The sequence below is a fragment of the Trachemys scripta genome, chromosome 2, assembly GCF_013100865.1.
Source record: "Trachemys scripta elegans isolate TJP31775 chromosome 2, CAS_Tse_1.0, whole genome shotgun sequence".
NCBI lineage: Eukaryota > Metazoa > Chordata > Testudines > Emydidae > Trachemys > Trachemys scripta.
Window position 1 is genome coordinate 222776635 of NC_048299.1, and position 17692 is coordinate 222794326.

General features: G+C 39.7%; 1 protein-coding gene across 5 annotated transcripts in view; it reads right to left on the reverse strand.

Moving 5' to 3' along the window:
- The window catches only part of PDE7A (phosphodiesterase 7A), a 130905-nt gene that overhangs the window by 43806 nt on the left and 69407 nt on the right, over positions 1–17692 (reverse strand). For 4 of the 5 annotated variants that reach the window (XM_034763004.1, XM_034763005.1, XM_034763003.1 and 1 more), the window contains one exon: positions 6640–6723. The exons of the other annotated variant lie outside the window; for it this stretch is intronic. In XM_034763004.1, coding sequence (XP_034618895.1) covers positions 6640–6723 — 84 coding nt within the window. The remainder of the gene's footprint in view (positions 1–6639; positions 6724–17692) is intronic. 5 annotated transcript variants of the gene reach the window in all.

The window sequence follows — 17692 nt, forward strand, 5'->3', positions numbered from 1 at the left end:
AGTCTCCTGAATGCAAGACTTTTACTCTTCTGCACCCTTTCAGTACTTTTATTGGGAAAATAAAACATCATCATAACCTTTGATCACTCAGAAATCTTCCTGTGTGACCCCACTGATTGTGAACTTTACCCTAACTTCTTAATGGGGCACACACATGCAAGTTTACTTATTCCTAAAAGGTTTGGCTCATTCACTCTTCCATTTTCTCCAATGAAGAGGGGTTCCGAGGTTCTCCTATCTGTGTTTGATGCACCTTATCTCATCTTTGAGGATAGGAGAGATTAATTGGGGCATGTTGTGCAAAGGCCTATCTGTTTGTACCAGTTTTTCTTCCCATTTGCTTATTTTTATAAATTTAAAAAGACTTCAAAGCTTCTAGTAACATCCCAGGTTGACATAAACTAAAAGTTTAGAAAAGGCAGGTGATGTTTATAATTGAAAGCACCAAAGATGGGTTTAGATTGCTTAATTTTTAATAGAATGACGTTGCCACCCCTTTCTGGACATTGCTTATCTGGGGGTACAGCTCAGCAGGTGGACCAAAAGGAGTTCAGCTTCACCATCATGGCTGGAGACACATCCTATATCTGCTGCATCTTCAGAATCTGCCATCAAACCTTTGGGCCTTCATCATCCTGATCATGAAAGTTGCCTTCATCAGACCAGGGCAAAAAGAAGGAGACAAATTACACCATCACCTCCATCAGGTTTGGCTAAATCCTCATCAAATACCAAAGATGTGAACCTTGTACAGTAACTCCTCACTTAAAGTCATCCCGGTTAACGTTGTATCGTTGGTACGTTGCTGATCAATTAGGGAACATGCTCATTTAAAGTTGTGCAATGCTCCGTTCTAACATTGTTTGGCAGCCGCCTGCTTTGTCCACTGCTTGCAGGGAAGAGCAGCCTGTTGCAGTAGCTGGTGGGGGCTTGTAACCAGCAGCCCCCCTATCAGCTCCCCGCTCCCCTAAGTTCCCTGTGCTGCAGCCGCTCAGCAGGCTATCAATTGCAGGGGAGGTCAGCTGTCCCTCCCCACACTGTCATGTGCTGCTCCTGCCCTCTGCCTGGGAGCTGCTCCCAGAGACTCCTGCTTGCTGTGCAGGGGAGAAAAGGGGGGTGGGGGGGCTAATGTTCCCCTCCCCCCTGCTCCTGCACCCCGCTTACCTCTTCTCCATATAGAGCAGGGAGGGGACATGGACGGAGAGAGCCGGATAGAGCCTGGGGCAGCAGCTGCTGTCTCAACTTCCTGATCCACTTAAAAAGACAATGCACTTAAGAGTGGGTAAGCTTACTTAAAGGGGCAGTGTGCCTCTCTCTCTCTCTCTCCCTCCCACTCTGTTTGCAATGCTGTCTCCCCTCCCTCGTGTTCGTGCTGCCTTGTGTGAGAGGCTACATTAACAACGTGTTAACCCTTGAAGGCTCAGCCGAATGCTAGTTCATCATTAGGCAGCAAGGCATTTTCTGCGAAATATCCCTCCCTCTTCCACCCTCTAACTTCACCATCTCAACCAAGCTTCACAATCATCATAGCTGTGAACAGCATTAAATTGTTGTTTAAAACATACACACAGTATATATCTATATAATATATAGGTTTTTTGTCTGGTGAAAAAAATCTCCCTGGAACTTAACCCGCTTCCCCCCATTTAAATGAATTCTTATGGGGATATTGGATTCGCTTAACATCATTTCGCTTAAAGTGACATTTTTCAGGAACATAACTACAACGTTAAGTGAGGAGTTACTGTATTACTGTTGTCACCTCCTCCCTCATGTTCCATTTTCTTTTAACACCTTGTTTCTCCTCTTTCCCATCTTCTTTTTATGCCTTCTGTCTCTGAAGAAATCTGTTTTAGCTGTCCAAGACAAATCCGCCTTTTGCAACTCTGATATTGATATGAACCTATGACCAGAAAGGAAAACTAAAAACAATGCCTTAAACAGAGTTTGTCAGATCTCTGAGTGCTTGATAAGGCCACATGCTATGCCTTGCAATTTCCCAGCAGCTATTTTGCAAGCAAGAAAGCAAGAGAGAATACCATTTTCTTCCTCCCTTCATGTTTTGATGTCTTGTTTTTACTCAAAGGGAAGAGAGTAAGATTTAAATAACAACCTCTGAAGACCATCTAAACTGACTTTCTTCTTACCAAAAAGGACAGTTAGTATCTCTGAGGCATATTAAGGGAAAAGACTACTTTCCAGAAAGATAGACAGTCATTTTGCTGTTCTCCTCTCCTCCCCGCAACTTCCAACTTTGAATGGGTCGTTGTGTCTGTGCCTACACTTCCAACCACACATGATCTAGAGCCCAGCTTAATTGATGAGTTAATGCTGACAGGGTAAAATACAATACTCAGATAGTGTAAATATTGTTATTATAAAACCAGAAATTTAAGAGTGAAGTGTAAAAGAAATCCAAACATATTAAGGTATGGAAATGCACAGTTAGGGCATCCAAACAAATTTAACTTGGTCCTATAATGACAACATGAGGAAAAAGAAGGTAAAATCTAATGTATCTTTAAAAGCGAGTTTAATCTAACCTAGGATCACAAAGACTAAATAAATAAATAAATACTGTTACTGCAGGGTGTTGCTAAAGGACAGAATTAAGATTGTTTGGGTGCCCAGAAAGCCTTTTAATGGTTATGGACAAAGGGCAATCAATGCAGAAACTATTAGATCTATCAGACACTGAAAACCCATTTTAGGGATGGATAGTCACATCAAGCTAGTTTCACCTCATTCATCTCAGATTCCAGAGGGTCATGATAGGAAGTTGGCTTCTTGCCTAGATGAAGGAGCATCAGCTAAGGTAGAGCAAGATGTTCTCTCTTCCAAGACCTGGTGTTCTAAACAAGGATCTTTTCTAGGAATTTGGGACTCTAAAAGATAACATATGAGTGATCTTCAAAAAATGTCACCAGGACACCAAAGCAAAATCGATAGTGTAGTGTGTGTCAGAATGCAGGATCTTAATAAACTGGCCTCAAGGAGAATAAAATCCTGGAACATGTTATACAAATTAACTTCCACCAAGCACTTTGACAGGTTCTTGAAGATGGCTTTTTCTGACTGGGTTTCTTATGTCAGTGGAGGTGCAGTTGTAATAGGCATTTGTATCAATTAGCATCTTCGCCACTTCATTCTTTAAGTTCCTAAGAAAAATGTGCAATCAGTAGCAAGTGTTGTAGTTAGGTGTTTTTTTTTTAATTTGTTTGTTTGTTTTGTTTTGTTTTTTTATTCATTTTTCTTAATAGGAACAAGAGGAGATCCCAAGAGTTATTGGCCAATAAGTTTTACCTTAGTACTAGGTCAAACTGGTTGAAATGATAACAATTATAAATTGTTGAATTATAAAACATGATTATGTTCTGATAGGGATAAACAACAGCAGCTTCCCTACAGGAAAATTGTGCCTCTAAAACTGTTTGATTTCTTTGAACCTGTCAAGAAAAGAACAAGTAAAAGAACAAGTTGACAATTTGTTAAAAGGTTTGTTTTGAAGTCCAAATAAAATTCTTCACAAAAGACTATCAAAGAAACCTAAGTTATCACAGGAAGTACTGGCACAGAACAAATTGGTTAACAGAAAAAACAAAGCAGTAATAAAAGGTCATCATGGCAAAAGATTAACAGTGGGACGATCCAAAGTTCTGAACTAGGACCAGTGTAATTATTTAATATGATATGGAAAAATGAGTAAGTAATGATAATGGCAAAATTTGCAGATGACAAAATGTAGGTTAGTTAATGCAAGAGAAGATGAGGAATATCAGAGAGGCCTAATGAAGCTAGTTGAATTGGCAACTCAAACTGGCAATTCAAATTCAATTTTGACAAATACAACCTTGAAAGAAATAATTGGGTCATACACATTGCTGAGTTCTAACTGATAAACCATTCAGGAAAAAGACCTGAATGTCACTGTGGATAGCTCAACCTTCAGAAGTTGTGAAAAAAGGAAACTAAAAACATTTGGATGGCTAGAATGATAAGGAAAATAATTGTGAAACTATTATGATGCCTATGCATAAATCTGTGTTATGCCCTCACCTGATATACCATCTTCACTTCATTCCTCTTTTAGAAAAGGTCTGGCAATTCTTATATTCCATATATGTGAGTACTTTCCAAATCAAAAGCTCTTCTCACTACTTATCCTTGCAGTTTAAGCAGATTCAGAGGATTGATGCTAAAAACATGGTAGTCTCTTCAAAGTAAAGATTGGCTGTTTTTGAGCGGGATGTGAACCCAAGTCCACCTTCAGCCATGAAAGGTCAAATCAAACATTCAGATTTGGGGGGATGGAAGGAAACTTCTTGGGAGGGTGACAAAGGCACCCAGTGGCAACAGATGGAGAGCGAATACAGCCTGTTTTCAAACATCTTTATTATAGAAGAATGAACTGGAATCTCTTCAAATTTGCCCAAGGCAAAAAGATGGCAAGCTTGTCTTCTCCTCTTGAATGGTAGTTTACATTCAATTGGGGAAATTTTTCAGGGTTTTCGTCATATGTGACGCTAAATACAGATATTCTTCCTATAAAATCCTCCTGGAATCCCAGAGAAAGAAAATGAGGGGGCTGAGAAGAAGAGGTCAAAGCTAGTCTCCCCCAGAGACTGAATTGGTGGTAAGATACAGTGCATCTTTGCTTGAAGAGGCTTAAGGGGGAAAAAACCCTGAACAGGACTGCAGAGAGGAAAGAAAGAAGGATTTACTTTCAATTGATACATGGCAGGATTACAAGTGAAGAAAAACCGGGCTGGAATCCACCCATTTGCAGGGGAATTATAGGGAAAAAAACTGTTCCATGGGGTAGGGGCCTGTAACAAAGTACAGCTTCCCATTTTGGCCTCACACCTGCATTCCTAGGAAGGGCTGGGGAATTGTACACACAACAGTTGGCTCAAGAAAAAGTTGTAGCCAAGACATTTCTTGGTACCAAGTTTAATGCTACTAAAAGTTGAGTTCTCAGCCTGAGTGAGCAGAAGCTCTGATCGACAAATATTAGACTGATGACACAGCGATGAGCACAGTACATAAATCTAGATAGCAATGCCAGACAGAGGTGGCTTTTTTTAAACTATGCCCTCTTTGTATCAATTTGTCTATAAGAACATGAAGAATGTCAATGACTTGCATTCATAAAATTGTTTTAAAACTTAACATTAATAAATTGCGAATTATTTCTGCAATTTCTTATTTTGCTGAACATTGGGAGGATTACCAATTTTTAAAAGGAATGCTTTTGTAACAAAATCTAAATTCCCCTTCACTGGAGAATTCAGTACCTCATACTCTTCAAACTTTGTTTTTTCACTTGTTTTGTGTAACTTTAATAACTAGTTTTAAGGGTTTTAGACCACTAATTAGACCTACTTTAAAAATAAGTTAGTGCAATGGAGGGAATAACTGGAACAGGTTTTGGGTTTTTTTTTCTGCCACTGTCATTTAAGTCATTATAACAGTCACATTTTAATTAGAGCCAACAGAAGATTTTTTCCACCTTCTCCCATATTCACAGAACTGTACTGATATCTGTGACACTAATGTACATGGATACTTTGTAACAAGACATTTAAAATGCCTTTCATATTTGTACATTTAATTTATTAGTGATTTTTAAAGAGTTACAATTTAAATTACCTGCATATTTACTGAATGTTCATGTTATAGTGTATAAAAATAAATAATAATGACTATTTCTTATATAGCTGTTTTCATCAGTAGTCTCAAAAAGTTTCATAATCTTTCAACATATTATCCTCACAATACCCTTGTGAGCTAGAGAATCATTATCATCCCCATTTTACACATGGAGAACAGATGGCTTGCCCAAGGTCACACAGGAAGTCCATGGCAGAGAAGCAAACTGAACCTAAGTCTCCCACATCCTATGTCACTGCCCTAACCATTGGACTATCCTGTGGATACTGCAGCTTTTGTAGCATTGTATTGGGATGTTTAATCATAAGAAAAATGGAGGGGGGGGGGAGTCAAATTCTGACTGAAGTTTACAGTACTTTTTTTTAAAGACTAATTATGTTTCCTAACACATTTCCAATTAAACAAATTGTTTAAAAACTCATTATTTTCTTATGCTGCTTTAAGTTTCATTTTAGGTTTGATTCCCTCCCACCCACATTTTTCAGCATTATCTGCATGTGCTAAATTAATGGAGCCTTTCAAAAGATTAAGATCTCTTCAGGGACACTGAAACCTACTGCAGATCTTTTCAATTTTCATCCTATGTGTAAGGTCTCCACTTCCAGACCCATCTAACTCTTTGTAAAAGCTGGAAAAGTACTCTTCTTGTCTCTTCCAAGCAAATAATAAGTGCATCCATTGCTGGACACAAGATGATACCTCATTTCATTCAAAAACCTGTGTCTAGTCTTGATGTATTCATAAGTTTAAACTATACTTTTCAGAATATAAAGTAATATTGAACATTGGGATTCTTCTGTACTATTTTTGGGATAACAAGGATGAAGTGGTGGAAAGATTTTTTTTGAAAAGTTCAAGAATAGTTTCTTGTTACATAAGCAGCTAATAGCATTAATTTTTAGAGGCCCAGAAGTTAGAATTAATGGAAGCCTTCATGTATTTGTCATTTATCTGCTTTCAAATACTTACAGTGAAAAATACGGAAATCAATGTATGGATGAGAACCTCTTCTTTCTGTTTCAAATCCTGCCCGACTTCTTACTCGCACATCTCCTAGAAATAGGGTCAAGAGTGAAATAAGAGTGGAAGAGCAGCAGAGATAAAATGCAATTGAACATAGCTGCAAGGGGGATAAAAAGTCATGTTCTTAATGGAGTAGGGTTATTCATAGGATAAACCTACTCAATGATTTTTGTTTTAGAGGTGATGTTTCAAAACAAAGTTTGAAGATTTGTTAAACATGCAACTGCATGCTTTTTGTCAACCTCTTTCCTGCCTAAACATATGTGGCCAAAAGCATTCAGATGAAATTAAAAACATTTGGCTACACCATTATGATAAAAAAATGCATCTTAATATGATAGGAAACAAGAATGTTAAAAGTTGATTTGTCCCTCAATTAACACATGAAGCAGGAATATTTGTATAGTTCAAAAGATTCAACTTCGAGAAATTGTAGCTTTTAGCAAATAAACTAGTTACCATCTGTTCTCATATTAAATAACAGAACATTTTCCCATTAGCATTTACTTAACTTGTGCTCAGCTGTTTGAACATTACACAAGAGCCTATTAAAATACCAAAACTCAGTATTAAAATTTTAAAGCATCAGTGTTTCTACGTATTTGCTACTGCAACTTAAACAATTAACACTATACTGTATTTCTTAACATATTAGTTGATTTCTGCATTTGTGTTTTACCAATTGAAAGCTGATCACTGTAAGTAATTAATTCATTCATTGAGACAAGAGAATTCACCTGAATTTTAAAAAATCCCTTTAGCTCTTACAAATAGGAGATCAATTTAATATTATGTTTGTCTCAAGTTTAATTCAATGTTAAAACATTAGAACATTCTCAGAATTGCTATATTTCCATTAATGAAATCCTGAATGTATATTACAGCCATCTCTCCAAAGAGAGTAGTTTTCATGTAAGTCATAATTAGGGATTTAATGGGGATGACAAAGACTATAGTTTAAAAAACTGTGAGCACTAAAGAAAAATCTGTAGCTATTTAAATTCCTGTAACTGCCACCATTCCACTGTGTTGAAATTGTTTCATCTCTCCCTGTCTGCTTCTCCAACTAATTTATTCATAGTACTAAATTAAACACATTATTAAACCAAGTAGCAAATCACTTTACTAAGATTAGTATTGTAGCTGAAGATACAAAAATGTTGTGAATAGTAATACATTTAAAAGTATTCATCCTACAACACTATGTATGATGGATAGTTTTGCAGAAATTTTATACATTTAAACACTACTGTTTGGCTATACATATAATAATATACTAGTATCTTGAGAGGTACAATGTGTAAGTACTACAAAGATGAGGAGATCCAAGCACTCACTGTATATTATAATGAAGTATTTATATATTCACACAGTCTTGAGGGGTATGAAATGTTTTCAGTTATTTTTTCCTTATACACCTCTACCCCGATATAACGATGTCCTCAGGAGCCAAAAAAATCTTACTGCGTTATTTTGAACTTGCTTTGATCCACCGGAAAGCACAGCCCCCCTCCCCCCGGAGCACTGCTTTACCACGTTATATCCGAATTCATGTTATATTGGGTCGCGTTATTTCGGGGTAGAGGTGTATATGTTTTTAAAGGTCTGAAAATCCTTTGTGAAACTGCTAGTAGAAGGTTTCAGCAAAAGCAAAGCTAACTTCACCACCACCCATGCAGTAATCCTCACCTCTCAGGCTAACAAAGACTATGTCAAATTATAAGACTCTCCAAGATGTTCAGCTAACAGAGTGGTTCATTCCACTCTCTAGAACAGGGGTAGGCAACCTATGGCACGCGTGCCAAAGGCAGCACGCAAGCTGATTTTCAGTGGCACTCACACAGCCCGGGTCCTGGCCACTGGTCCGGGGGGCTCTGCATTTTAATTTAATTTTAAATGAAGCTTCTTAAACATTTTAAAAACCTTATTTATTTTATATACAACAATAGTTTAATTATATATTATAGACTTATAGGAAGAGACCTTCTAAAAACGTTAAAATGTATTACTGGCACGCAAAATCTTAAATTAGAGTGAATACATGAAAGACTCGGCACACCACTTCTGAAAGGTTGCCGACCCCTGTTCTAGAAGCTGCAGAGGCAACACTGCAGAACTCTTCTGCTAGACACTAGAACTGGTGATTCGTTGGATAAGTAATGTGACCATAGGAAATACTTCTAAAAAAAAGTTTAGTAAAAGAAAAACTTTAGAGAGAAAAAGTCAAAAGATGGAGAAGAGGGAGGGAACTCGGCTTGTACATTGATATTTTCATATGAAACTGGCAAATAGGACAGTGCTGTCCCCCATTCTCAGGCAGAGTGCAGCTTCCAAACTTGAGTCACATCATCATGTAACAAAAAACAGGTCAAGAATAAAAGGGAAAGCAAAGGAAAATAGGAGGAGGAGCTCGGAGAGAACCACCACCTGAAGACTTCCTTGGGAGTTTCCTGTTAATAACTGAAACTAATGGGTATCACGCCTCAGCAAAACCTATATAAAAAAATATTTTCTACTGATTTTGAGTTCCCACTAACCAGGATCTGGAGTTTGACAGCTGAGCCAGTCTATTCAATTGCCCATATTTCTTCCAAACATTATGAAGCCATGGCCTTTGAATGGTAGAAAATTTTGAAGACTTCATACCTGAGGAGGTCACTTTTAATTTTCCTTTGAAAATTTCAGTAACCTACAGGTTCCATTGTTGTATTCTACCAAAATGGGCTAGATATAGAGGAAGGAATAGTTTAACTATTAAACTGATCATCAAGGTTAAAGGATTATAGCAAAGAAGATATGCCTGATGACCATTTCCTTTCACTGAATCTATGCAACATATTTCACCAGCCACAAAAGCCCACAGTGGCAAAGATGTTGATGACAAAGGGCTCTTCAAGTTATTTGTTTGAGAGCAATTTTGTTTGCAAGTTCACCAAGTGAAACACAGCAATAGGTTTACAAAGAAGGGCACTGTTTCTGACTGAAAGAATGAAACACACATGATGGGGTGGGTAGCGGAAAAGAAAGAGCAACATACTAGTGATGCATATGGCCAACAATGAAACAGAGGTAACTGTATTGAGATAGTACAGGGGTAGGAAGGTATGCTGTTATATCTACAGTACAGAGTAGAAATTTCCCAAATGAACAGAAAAGAGTCTGTGGAAAAGAGAGATTTTCACTGAGCAGCTGAGAAGGTAAAGATCTAGTACCCATCAAAAACCTTCTGGGTTTTTTTTTATACATTAAAATACCTAAAGCATTTGCCCCAGAAATATTGGAAAAAGTAGAGTGCTGCAAGGTGCCTAAAGGTTCTGAACTGTAGTTCAAAATAAAAAGACCATCTCCTGGCTGAACTGGAAGGAAGGGAGGACTTTATTAAGAATGGAGGGGAGTATAGAGGAACCCTGGAAACCAGTACTGTAGACTGTATAATCTATAGAGACCATCTGTCTGTAATAGTTCAGTTCCATTCTTAGAAGAAACAGCAATGCTTGTCTTTTACAGGCAGTCCTCTTGGGATGACAAGCCTTCATTGTCACTTCTTGGACCTCATTTTAGGGGAAGACTGCTCCCAATACACAGAAAACCAGAAACGACAAATACCTGTTGGCCCTGGTGGGACCAATGGGCTGTCTCCATTACCACTGGGAGACACCCAGGTATTTACAAATGGAATGTGTTTAGCATCTTGTGCAATTCACACTTTCTTTAAATCTGAAGCATCTTTATTGATTTTTTTCAAAGCAGCTTTATTCAAAACAAAGGGAGCCTTCATGAATCTTTAAGACCTAGAAAAATGTCCAGTATCAAAGCCAAATAATTCTTCTGGGAACTAAAGCAAAGTTACACCTCCAATAAGAGAAACAAATGATATTACAAAGAGTACTGCAAAAGTACTGTTCCTTTCATCCCTTTATTTTGTTCAGTTCAAGATTGGCTCTAGCCTTTTAAAATGCTTCATCAGGGGATATCTGAACTATGGTAACAATCACTACAGAATCCTTTAAGTCTGTTATAAAAGCTTCATAATCCTTTTTCCAGTAATTTTCTATTTGCTTATTGGCAAGATTTTTGGAAGCAGCAGCCCAGACTACAAGAACAAGAGTCTTTATTAACTGAGAAATGCAATCATCCTCTTCAGGGGGATTAGCTTAAACATCTTCTGTCTTTCCATGTTTTTTTCTGAAATTCATGACAAACCCTGCTGAAACTACTCTTTTCAGAATAAGTCAACACACATCTCTAGTGACTGCTGAATGGTAGTCCCTAATCACCACTGCACTCATTTTAAAGTGATTTTTTTAAAATCCACCAATTCAAAGAGGACCAAAAAGATAAAGAAGAAACTTCAACCTCTTCAAAGGAGAACGAAGGAGAAATCTTCTTTGTTGAAATCTCCGATTTAGTGTGCATGTATGACATGCACATTCTTAGCTATTTTTGTTGGCTCAGTGTGCTAAACTCTGGTTTTCTCCTAGAATTGTTGGAGATTTGCAGTCTGTGACAAAAGACATCAAGGTACCAGCAAAGGGAGAGACTAGCTTGAAAAAGATGGTGAAAGAACAGGAAGGAATGAAGAGACTGCTCCCTTGGCTAACTAGTTGAAATTGCAGAGGGCATGATTGCCAGAGGAATGCCCCAGTTTAGGGGAAGAGAATCAAACTCAGAATTTAAATGGAAAAGGGAGAATAGCCTGCATATATTAGAAGTAAAACAAAAGGAATCAGGGGATAACTGTTGCTGAGGGGAGGTTGCTAATTTTCTAACTTTGTTGGCTTTTTTGCTTTTTCTTCCTCCATAGTGAGGATGATGAGCTATTGTAACACCGACAGACCCCGGTCGACAGGATCGAACTTGGGACCTCGAGCTAAATCAGGGGTGGGCAAACTACGGCCTGGGGGGCCACAATTGGCCCTTCAGATGTTTTAATCTGGCTCTCGAGCTCCTGCCTGGGAACGGGGTCCAGGGCTTGCCCCACTCTAGCACTCCAGCTGGGGGCTTGCCCGGCTCCACATGTGCTGTGCTCAGCGCGGCTCCCGGAAGCAGCAGCATGTCCCCGCTCCGGCTCCTATGCATAGGGTCAGCCAAGGGGCTCCACAGCTCCCATTGGCCAGGAACCATGGCCAATGGGAGCTGCAGGGGTGGCGCCTGCGGACTGGGCAGCATGCCGAGCTGCACCTCTGTGTAGGAGCCGGAGGGGGGACATGCCGCTGCTTCCAGAGGCTGCTTGAGGTAAGCGCCACCTGGAGCCTGTACCCTGGAGCCTGTACCCCGACCCCCTCCCACAACCCAACCCCCTGCCCTGATCCCCCTCCCACCCTCCAAACCCCTAGGTCCCAGCCCAGAGCACCCACCTGCAACCCCAATGCCTCATCCCCAGCCCCACCCCAGAGTCCATACCCCCAGCCAGAGCCCTCACCCCCCCTCCGCACTTCAACCCACTGCTCCAGCCCGGAACCCCCTCCCTCACCCTGAACTCCTCATTTTTGGCCCCACCCCAGAGCCTGCACCCCCAGCCAGAGCCCTCAGCCCCTCCTACACCCCAAACCCCAATTTCATGAGCATTCATGGCCCGCCATACAATTTCCATACCCAGATGTGGCCCTCGGGCCAAAAAATTTGCCCATCCCTGAGCTAAATGCATGAGCCTTTACTGCATGAGTCAAAAGCTACATGGCCCTTAGCTAAGGCTATAGCAGACTCATCAATATCTAAGTGGTCTCGGTGCCCCTAGAGGGGACAGAGCACCACACCCAGGAGGTGTGTGGGTCAGGGCCGGCTCCAGCGTTTTTGCCGCCCCAAGCAGCGGGGGGGGGGGGGGGGGCCACAAAGCTAAGTTGCTCGGGTTTTGGCTTAAGCCCTGGGTGGCAGGGCTCTGGCTTTGGTTTTCTGCCCTGGACCCTAGCGAGAGTGAGTCTAACGCTGGCCCTGCTCTCTGGTTTATTTTGGCAGACTCTCTGAACCCTACTTGCGTTCCCTCCTCCCCCCTGAGAACCCCAGGCCCCTGTTTGAGAATTGCTGATTTAGGTATCCATAAGGTTATGTTTTAGGTAGGATTTGGAAATACTGCTGTACCACAGTAACGTCACTCCAATTGGGGTCACTTGAACCTCTATTCAAGACCTGGATTCCAACAGCCTGCACATTTTAGGGAAAGCAATTTCACAATCATTACAGCCAAACAAAGTCCAGTAGAATAAGTTCTAAGTAGTCTTTCGGATAATTGTATAACAATTTTATAGGGCTGTCGATTAATCGCAGTTATCTCATGCAATTAACTCCAAAAATTAATCGCAATTAAAAAAATTAATTGTGATTAATCACAGTTTTAATCGATCACAGTTTTAAACTGCACTGTTAAACAATAGCGTATCAATTGAAATTTATTAAATATTTTGGATGTTTTTCTACATTTTCATATATGTTGTATTCTGTGTTGTAATTGAAATCAATGTGTATATTTTTTTATTACAAATATTTGCACTGTAAAAATGATAAACAAAAGAAATAGTATTTTTCAATTCACTTCATACAAGTACTGCAGTGCAATCTGCCATGAAAGTGCAACTTACAAATGTAGATTTTTTTTTGCTACATAACTGCACTCAAAAACAAAACAAAGTAAAACTTCAGAGCCTACAAGTTCACTCAGTCCTACTTCTTGTTCAGCCAATCGTTAAGACAAACAAGTTTGTTTACATTTACAGGAGATAATGCTGCCCTCTTCTTATTTACGTCACCAGAAAGTGAGAACAGGCATTTGCAGGGCACTTTTGAAGCCAGCATTGCAAGGTATTTATTTCCCAGATACTTGCAGGCTCTAAAATTTTACATTGTTTTATTTTTGAATGCAGTGTTTTTGTATATAATTCTATATTTGTAAGTTCAACTTTCATGATAAAGAGACTGCACTACAGTACTTGTTTTAGGTGAATTGAAAAATACTATTTCTTTTGTTTTTTACAGTGGAAATACTTGTAGTCAAAAATAAATATAAAGTGAGCACTATGCACTTGATATTGAAATCAATACATTTGAAAATATAGAAAACATCCAAAATATTTAAATAAATGGTATTATATTATTTTTTTAATTGTGCAATTAATCGTGATTCATTTTTTTAATCGTGCGATTAATCGCGATTTTTTTACTCGCTTGACAGCCCTACTATTTTAACACCCTCCAAAACTATGTTATTCAGTCACATTTAATTGTTATATATGGTTCATTTGGAGTATCAACTGATTAATCAAATTAAAGGTAAACCATATTATTATGTTTTTTACCTCTGTTGCTATGGAATTACACTTAAGCAAAGCAGTTCTGTGATTGTATACTTATTTGTACGATGCAAAAGTGTGCAGAAGTCTGCCTAACAATATTTGTATTCCTGTAAGGAAGACACTATATTACCTTTTTCTTATCGATTAACAATTTAAAATTAAATCAAAATTTGAGTTTTATCTGAATCACAGCTAGAATCTACATTTATAACTGTTCTATAGGAAGTTTAATGCAACTTTAATGGGTTTCTCCCAAGTCTATTCATAAGACAACGCTAATGAAAAAAGTAGTTACTAATTTGTACAAATAAGGTGAGCTTAACATTTGGGAATACAGAATGACCACCAACCAATGAGAAAGTAGCAATGTGTATTATAATAGTGATACAAGTATCCAGGCAGTAAGATTCGGAGTACACTGAATGTAAAACAGGGCAACTCTTCTTTTAAGGACTTAGTTCATTTGACAAGTTAGCAATTAAATACAATAAAATACAGGCAAGGGAGTTATGCTCATCATAGTAAGTCAGTTTCAGGTGTTCTACAACATGCAAATGAATTCTAAATATGTACAAAATTAAAATTAAGAATACAATATTGAATGTTTTTATAGATCTCATTTTATTCCAGTTCTGGCCTTTCAAAAGAAAAATAATAAACATATCATAGGAAGTTAGATATTGCCTTCAAGTTGATTGTACAGTATTCAAATGGCAGTGATGAGTCATGTTTTGTGTTCCAAAACTGCATTTTGGTACATCACCACACCACTTCTATCCTCTTGAGAAATTATGGGTTTGATAATCTGCTACTACAATTCCATATTTTTCCATAAAATTCCAGAAACTAGTAAGAAAACCAGAAACCAAATCCTTATCCCCATTAGAATAGAATCTATGGTACCTCAATCTTCTTGCAGACTTAAAATATAATCCTAATGATAATAGCTATCATCAATTTAATGTCAATTTACATTTCTAGTCCTTTTCATCCAAGCATCTCAGAGCAAAGCTGGATACATATTATCATTCCCATTTTAGGGAATAAGCTATTCATTTTTATGCTTTGGAAACAGTAAGCTTCACTTTGCTAAATGAAAAGAAGCAGCACTAAGTATCACATCACAATTAAATCACAAAAATAAAGTAAAATTCACTAATGTTAAGGGACAAAAATCCCCAAAGTGAGAAAATTCATATTACAGAAACTCAGACCTGAATTTACTTTCTTGTACCTAAGTAGAGGAACACAAACTATATAAAATAAGATAACCCGGCACTTTGGAGAACCCTGCAATGCATGCTGCAAAAAAGTATGAGTATAGAGTTTCAGTCCTAAAAACAAAATAAGGAAAAACATTCCAACATATAAGTAACAGAATTGGAAAACAAATCAGTCATTTTCAACAAGCTTTTAAAAATAAGCATCTTTTTTCCACTCAAGAGCTCTCTGAAGTATTTGCTCTGTGCTTTCCCAGTCTTAGAAACCTGAGCCTTTGGAAGCAGACACCAGTATCACAGTATATTACAAATTCATAAGTCCAAAAGACAGAGGTTACTTACCTATAACTGGAGGTTCTTCAAGATGCGGGATCCCTATCTGTATTCCACAAGTGGGATATGAATGCTCACCATGCATCTGAGTCTGGAATTAGTTATAAGCAGTGTCCATTGGCTCACACATGCACCGTAGCTCTCCTCGAGCTGCCAACCAAGTGCATAAAGGGTGGTGCAAGCCAATGCCTCTCCAGATTCCTATTCTTACCACAGTGTAATCAATCCACAGCAGAGGAAATAGAGGGAGGGTAGTGGAATACAGATAGGGACCACACATCATGAAGAACTTCCAGTTACAGGTAAGTAACTTCCATTTCTTCTTCAAGTGATGGTCCCTATGTGAATACTACATGTAGGAGATTAACAAGCAGTAGTCAAACAAGTGGTGGGTGCGAGGACGCAGAAGTAATTGACTGTAGTACTGCTGTCCCGATAATCATAATTGCAGCTGATGACTGTACCAAGGTGTAATGTCTTGTGAAGGTACGCCAAGAGCTCCAAGTAGCTGCCCTACATATCTCTAGTATGGGTACGTCTCTCAGAGATGCAGCTAAAGTAGCTTGCCCCTTGGGGAAATGAGCCTTTACCCCTTCTAGGGGCAGGGAGAGAGGAATGTGCCAATATAGGTTGACCTCGATTGCTCTGCTATGGAAACAAATAATTTAGGTGTCCTTCTACCATCCTTTGTTTTTTACAGATAAAAGACCAAAGCCCTCCAGACATTCAGAGAATGTGGTCTTCTCTCTTCTTCTGAGGCATGTGGTTTAGGAAAAGATACAGGTAAGTGGATGGCCTGATTTGTACAAAACTTGGAAACTACTCTGGGTATGAATCTGGAGTAGGAGAATAGCAAGAGCTTTTCTTTATATAAGGTAGAATATGGTGGGTCCACCATAAGCACTCCCAGCTCTCTGGCTCTTCTGGCTGATGTTACAGCTACCTTCATGGACATTGAGCATATGGCCAGCTGCTCAAAGGGAGACTTAGTGAGAGACTAAAGAACAAAATCGAGGTCACACAGAGGTGTGGACTTCATCACTGGTGGAAAGGATCTGAGAATCCCCTTCAAAAATCTATCTGTGACAGGGTTTGTGAGAGATACAGTTATCCACTGGAGGATGGAAAGCACCTACGGCTGCTAAATGCCCCTGCAGGGAACTGAATGCAAGACCCGAAGACCTAAAGGCAAGTAAGATACTCTAAGATATCAGGATTCCAATGGAGTCTGGAGACAAACTGCGTTGATGAGCCTAAGTGGAGCGCAATTCCATTTAGCTGAGTAACAGCTTCTTGTAGAGTCTTTTCTACTTCGGTCAAGGATGAATTGCAACCTCTTGGAACATGAGCTTTCTGTCTTTTACGCCATCCAAATACCAGGCTCTGAGTTGCAGTGGCCCTGGACTGGGTGATGACCTTGCCCCTGTGTTGGGTTTGCAGGGTGGCATGTTCATGGGAGGTTACAATGAAAGCTTGAACAGATCCATGAACCAGAACTGTCTCAGCCAGTTGGGTGTGATGAGGAGGACTTAAGCTCTGTGTTGGTGGATCTTCTGTAAAACCTATGGTATCAAAAGAACTGGAAGGAAAGCATACCCCAGGCACCCTTCCACAACATCAGGAGGGCATCTCTCAACAAGTCTTTGCTCAGGGTTGCTCTAGAGCAGCGGTTCTCAAACTGTGGGTCGGGACCCCAAAGTGGGTTCCGACCCCCTTTGAATGGGGTCATCAGGGCTGGCTTAGACTTGCTGTGGCCCAGGGCTGAAGCCCAAGCCCCACTACCCAGGGCTGAAGCCAAAACCCGAGGGGTTCAGCCCTGGGCAGCAGGACTCAAGTTGCAGGCCCCCTGCCTGGGGCTGAAGCCCTTGAGCATCAGCTTTCGCCCCCCCACCCAGGGAAGTGGGGTTTGGGCAGGCTCAGGTTTTGGTCCCCCCTCCTGGGGTCATGAAGTAATTTTTGTTGACAGAAGGGGGTCGCAGTGCAATGACGTTTGAGAACCCCTGCTCTAAAGAAGTACCAGGGAAGCTTCCTGCTCACCTGTGAGTGGGGCTCATCAGGGAGGACTTCTGAGTGGGGGGTGGGGGGGGAGAGGGTGAGGCTCAGCAGGAGGGTCTGGGTTTGAGGGGTCTGGATGCATGGGGGTTGGGCAGATGGGGTGAT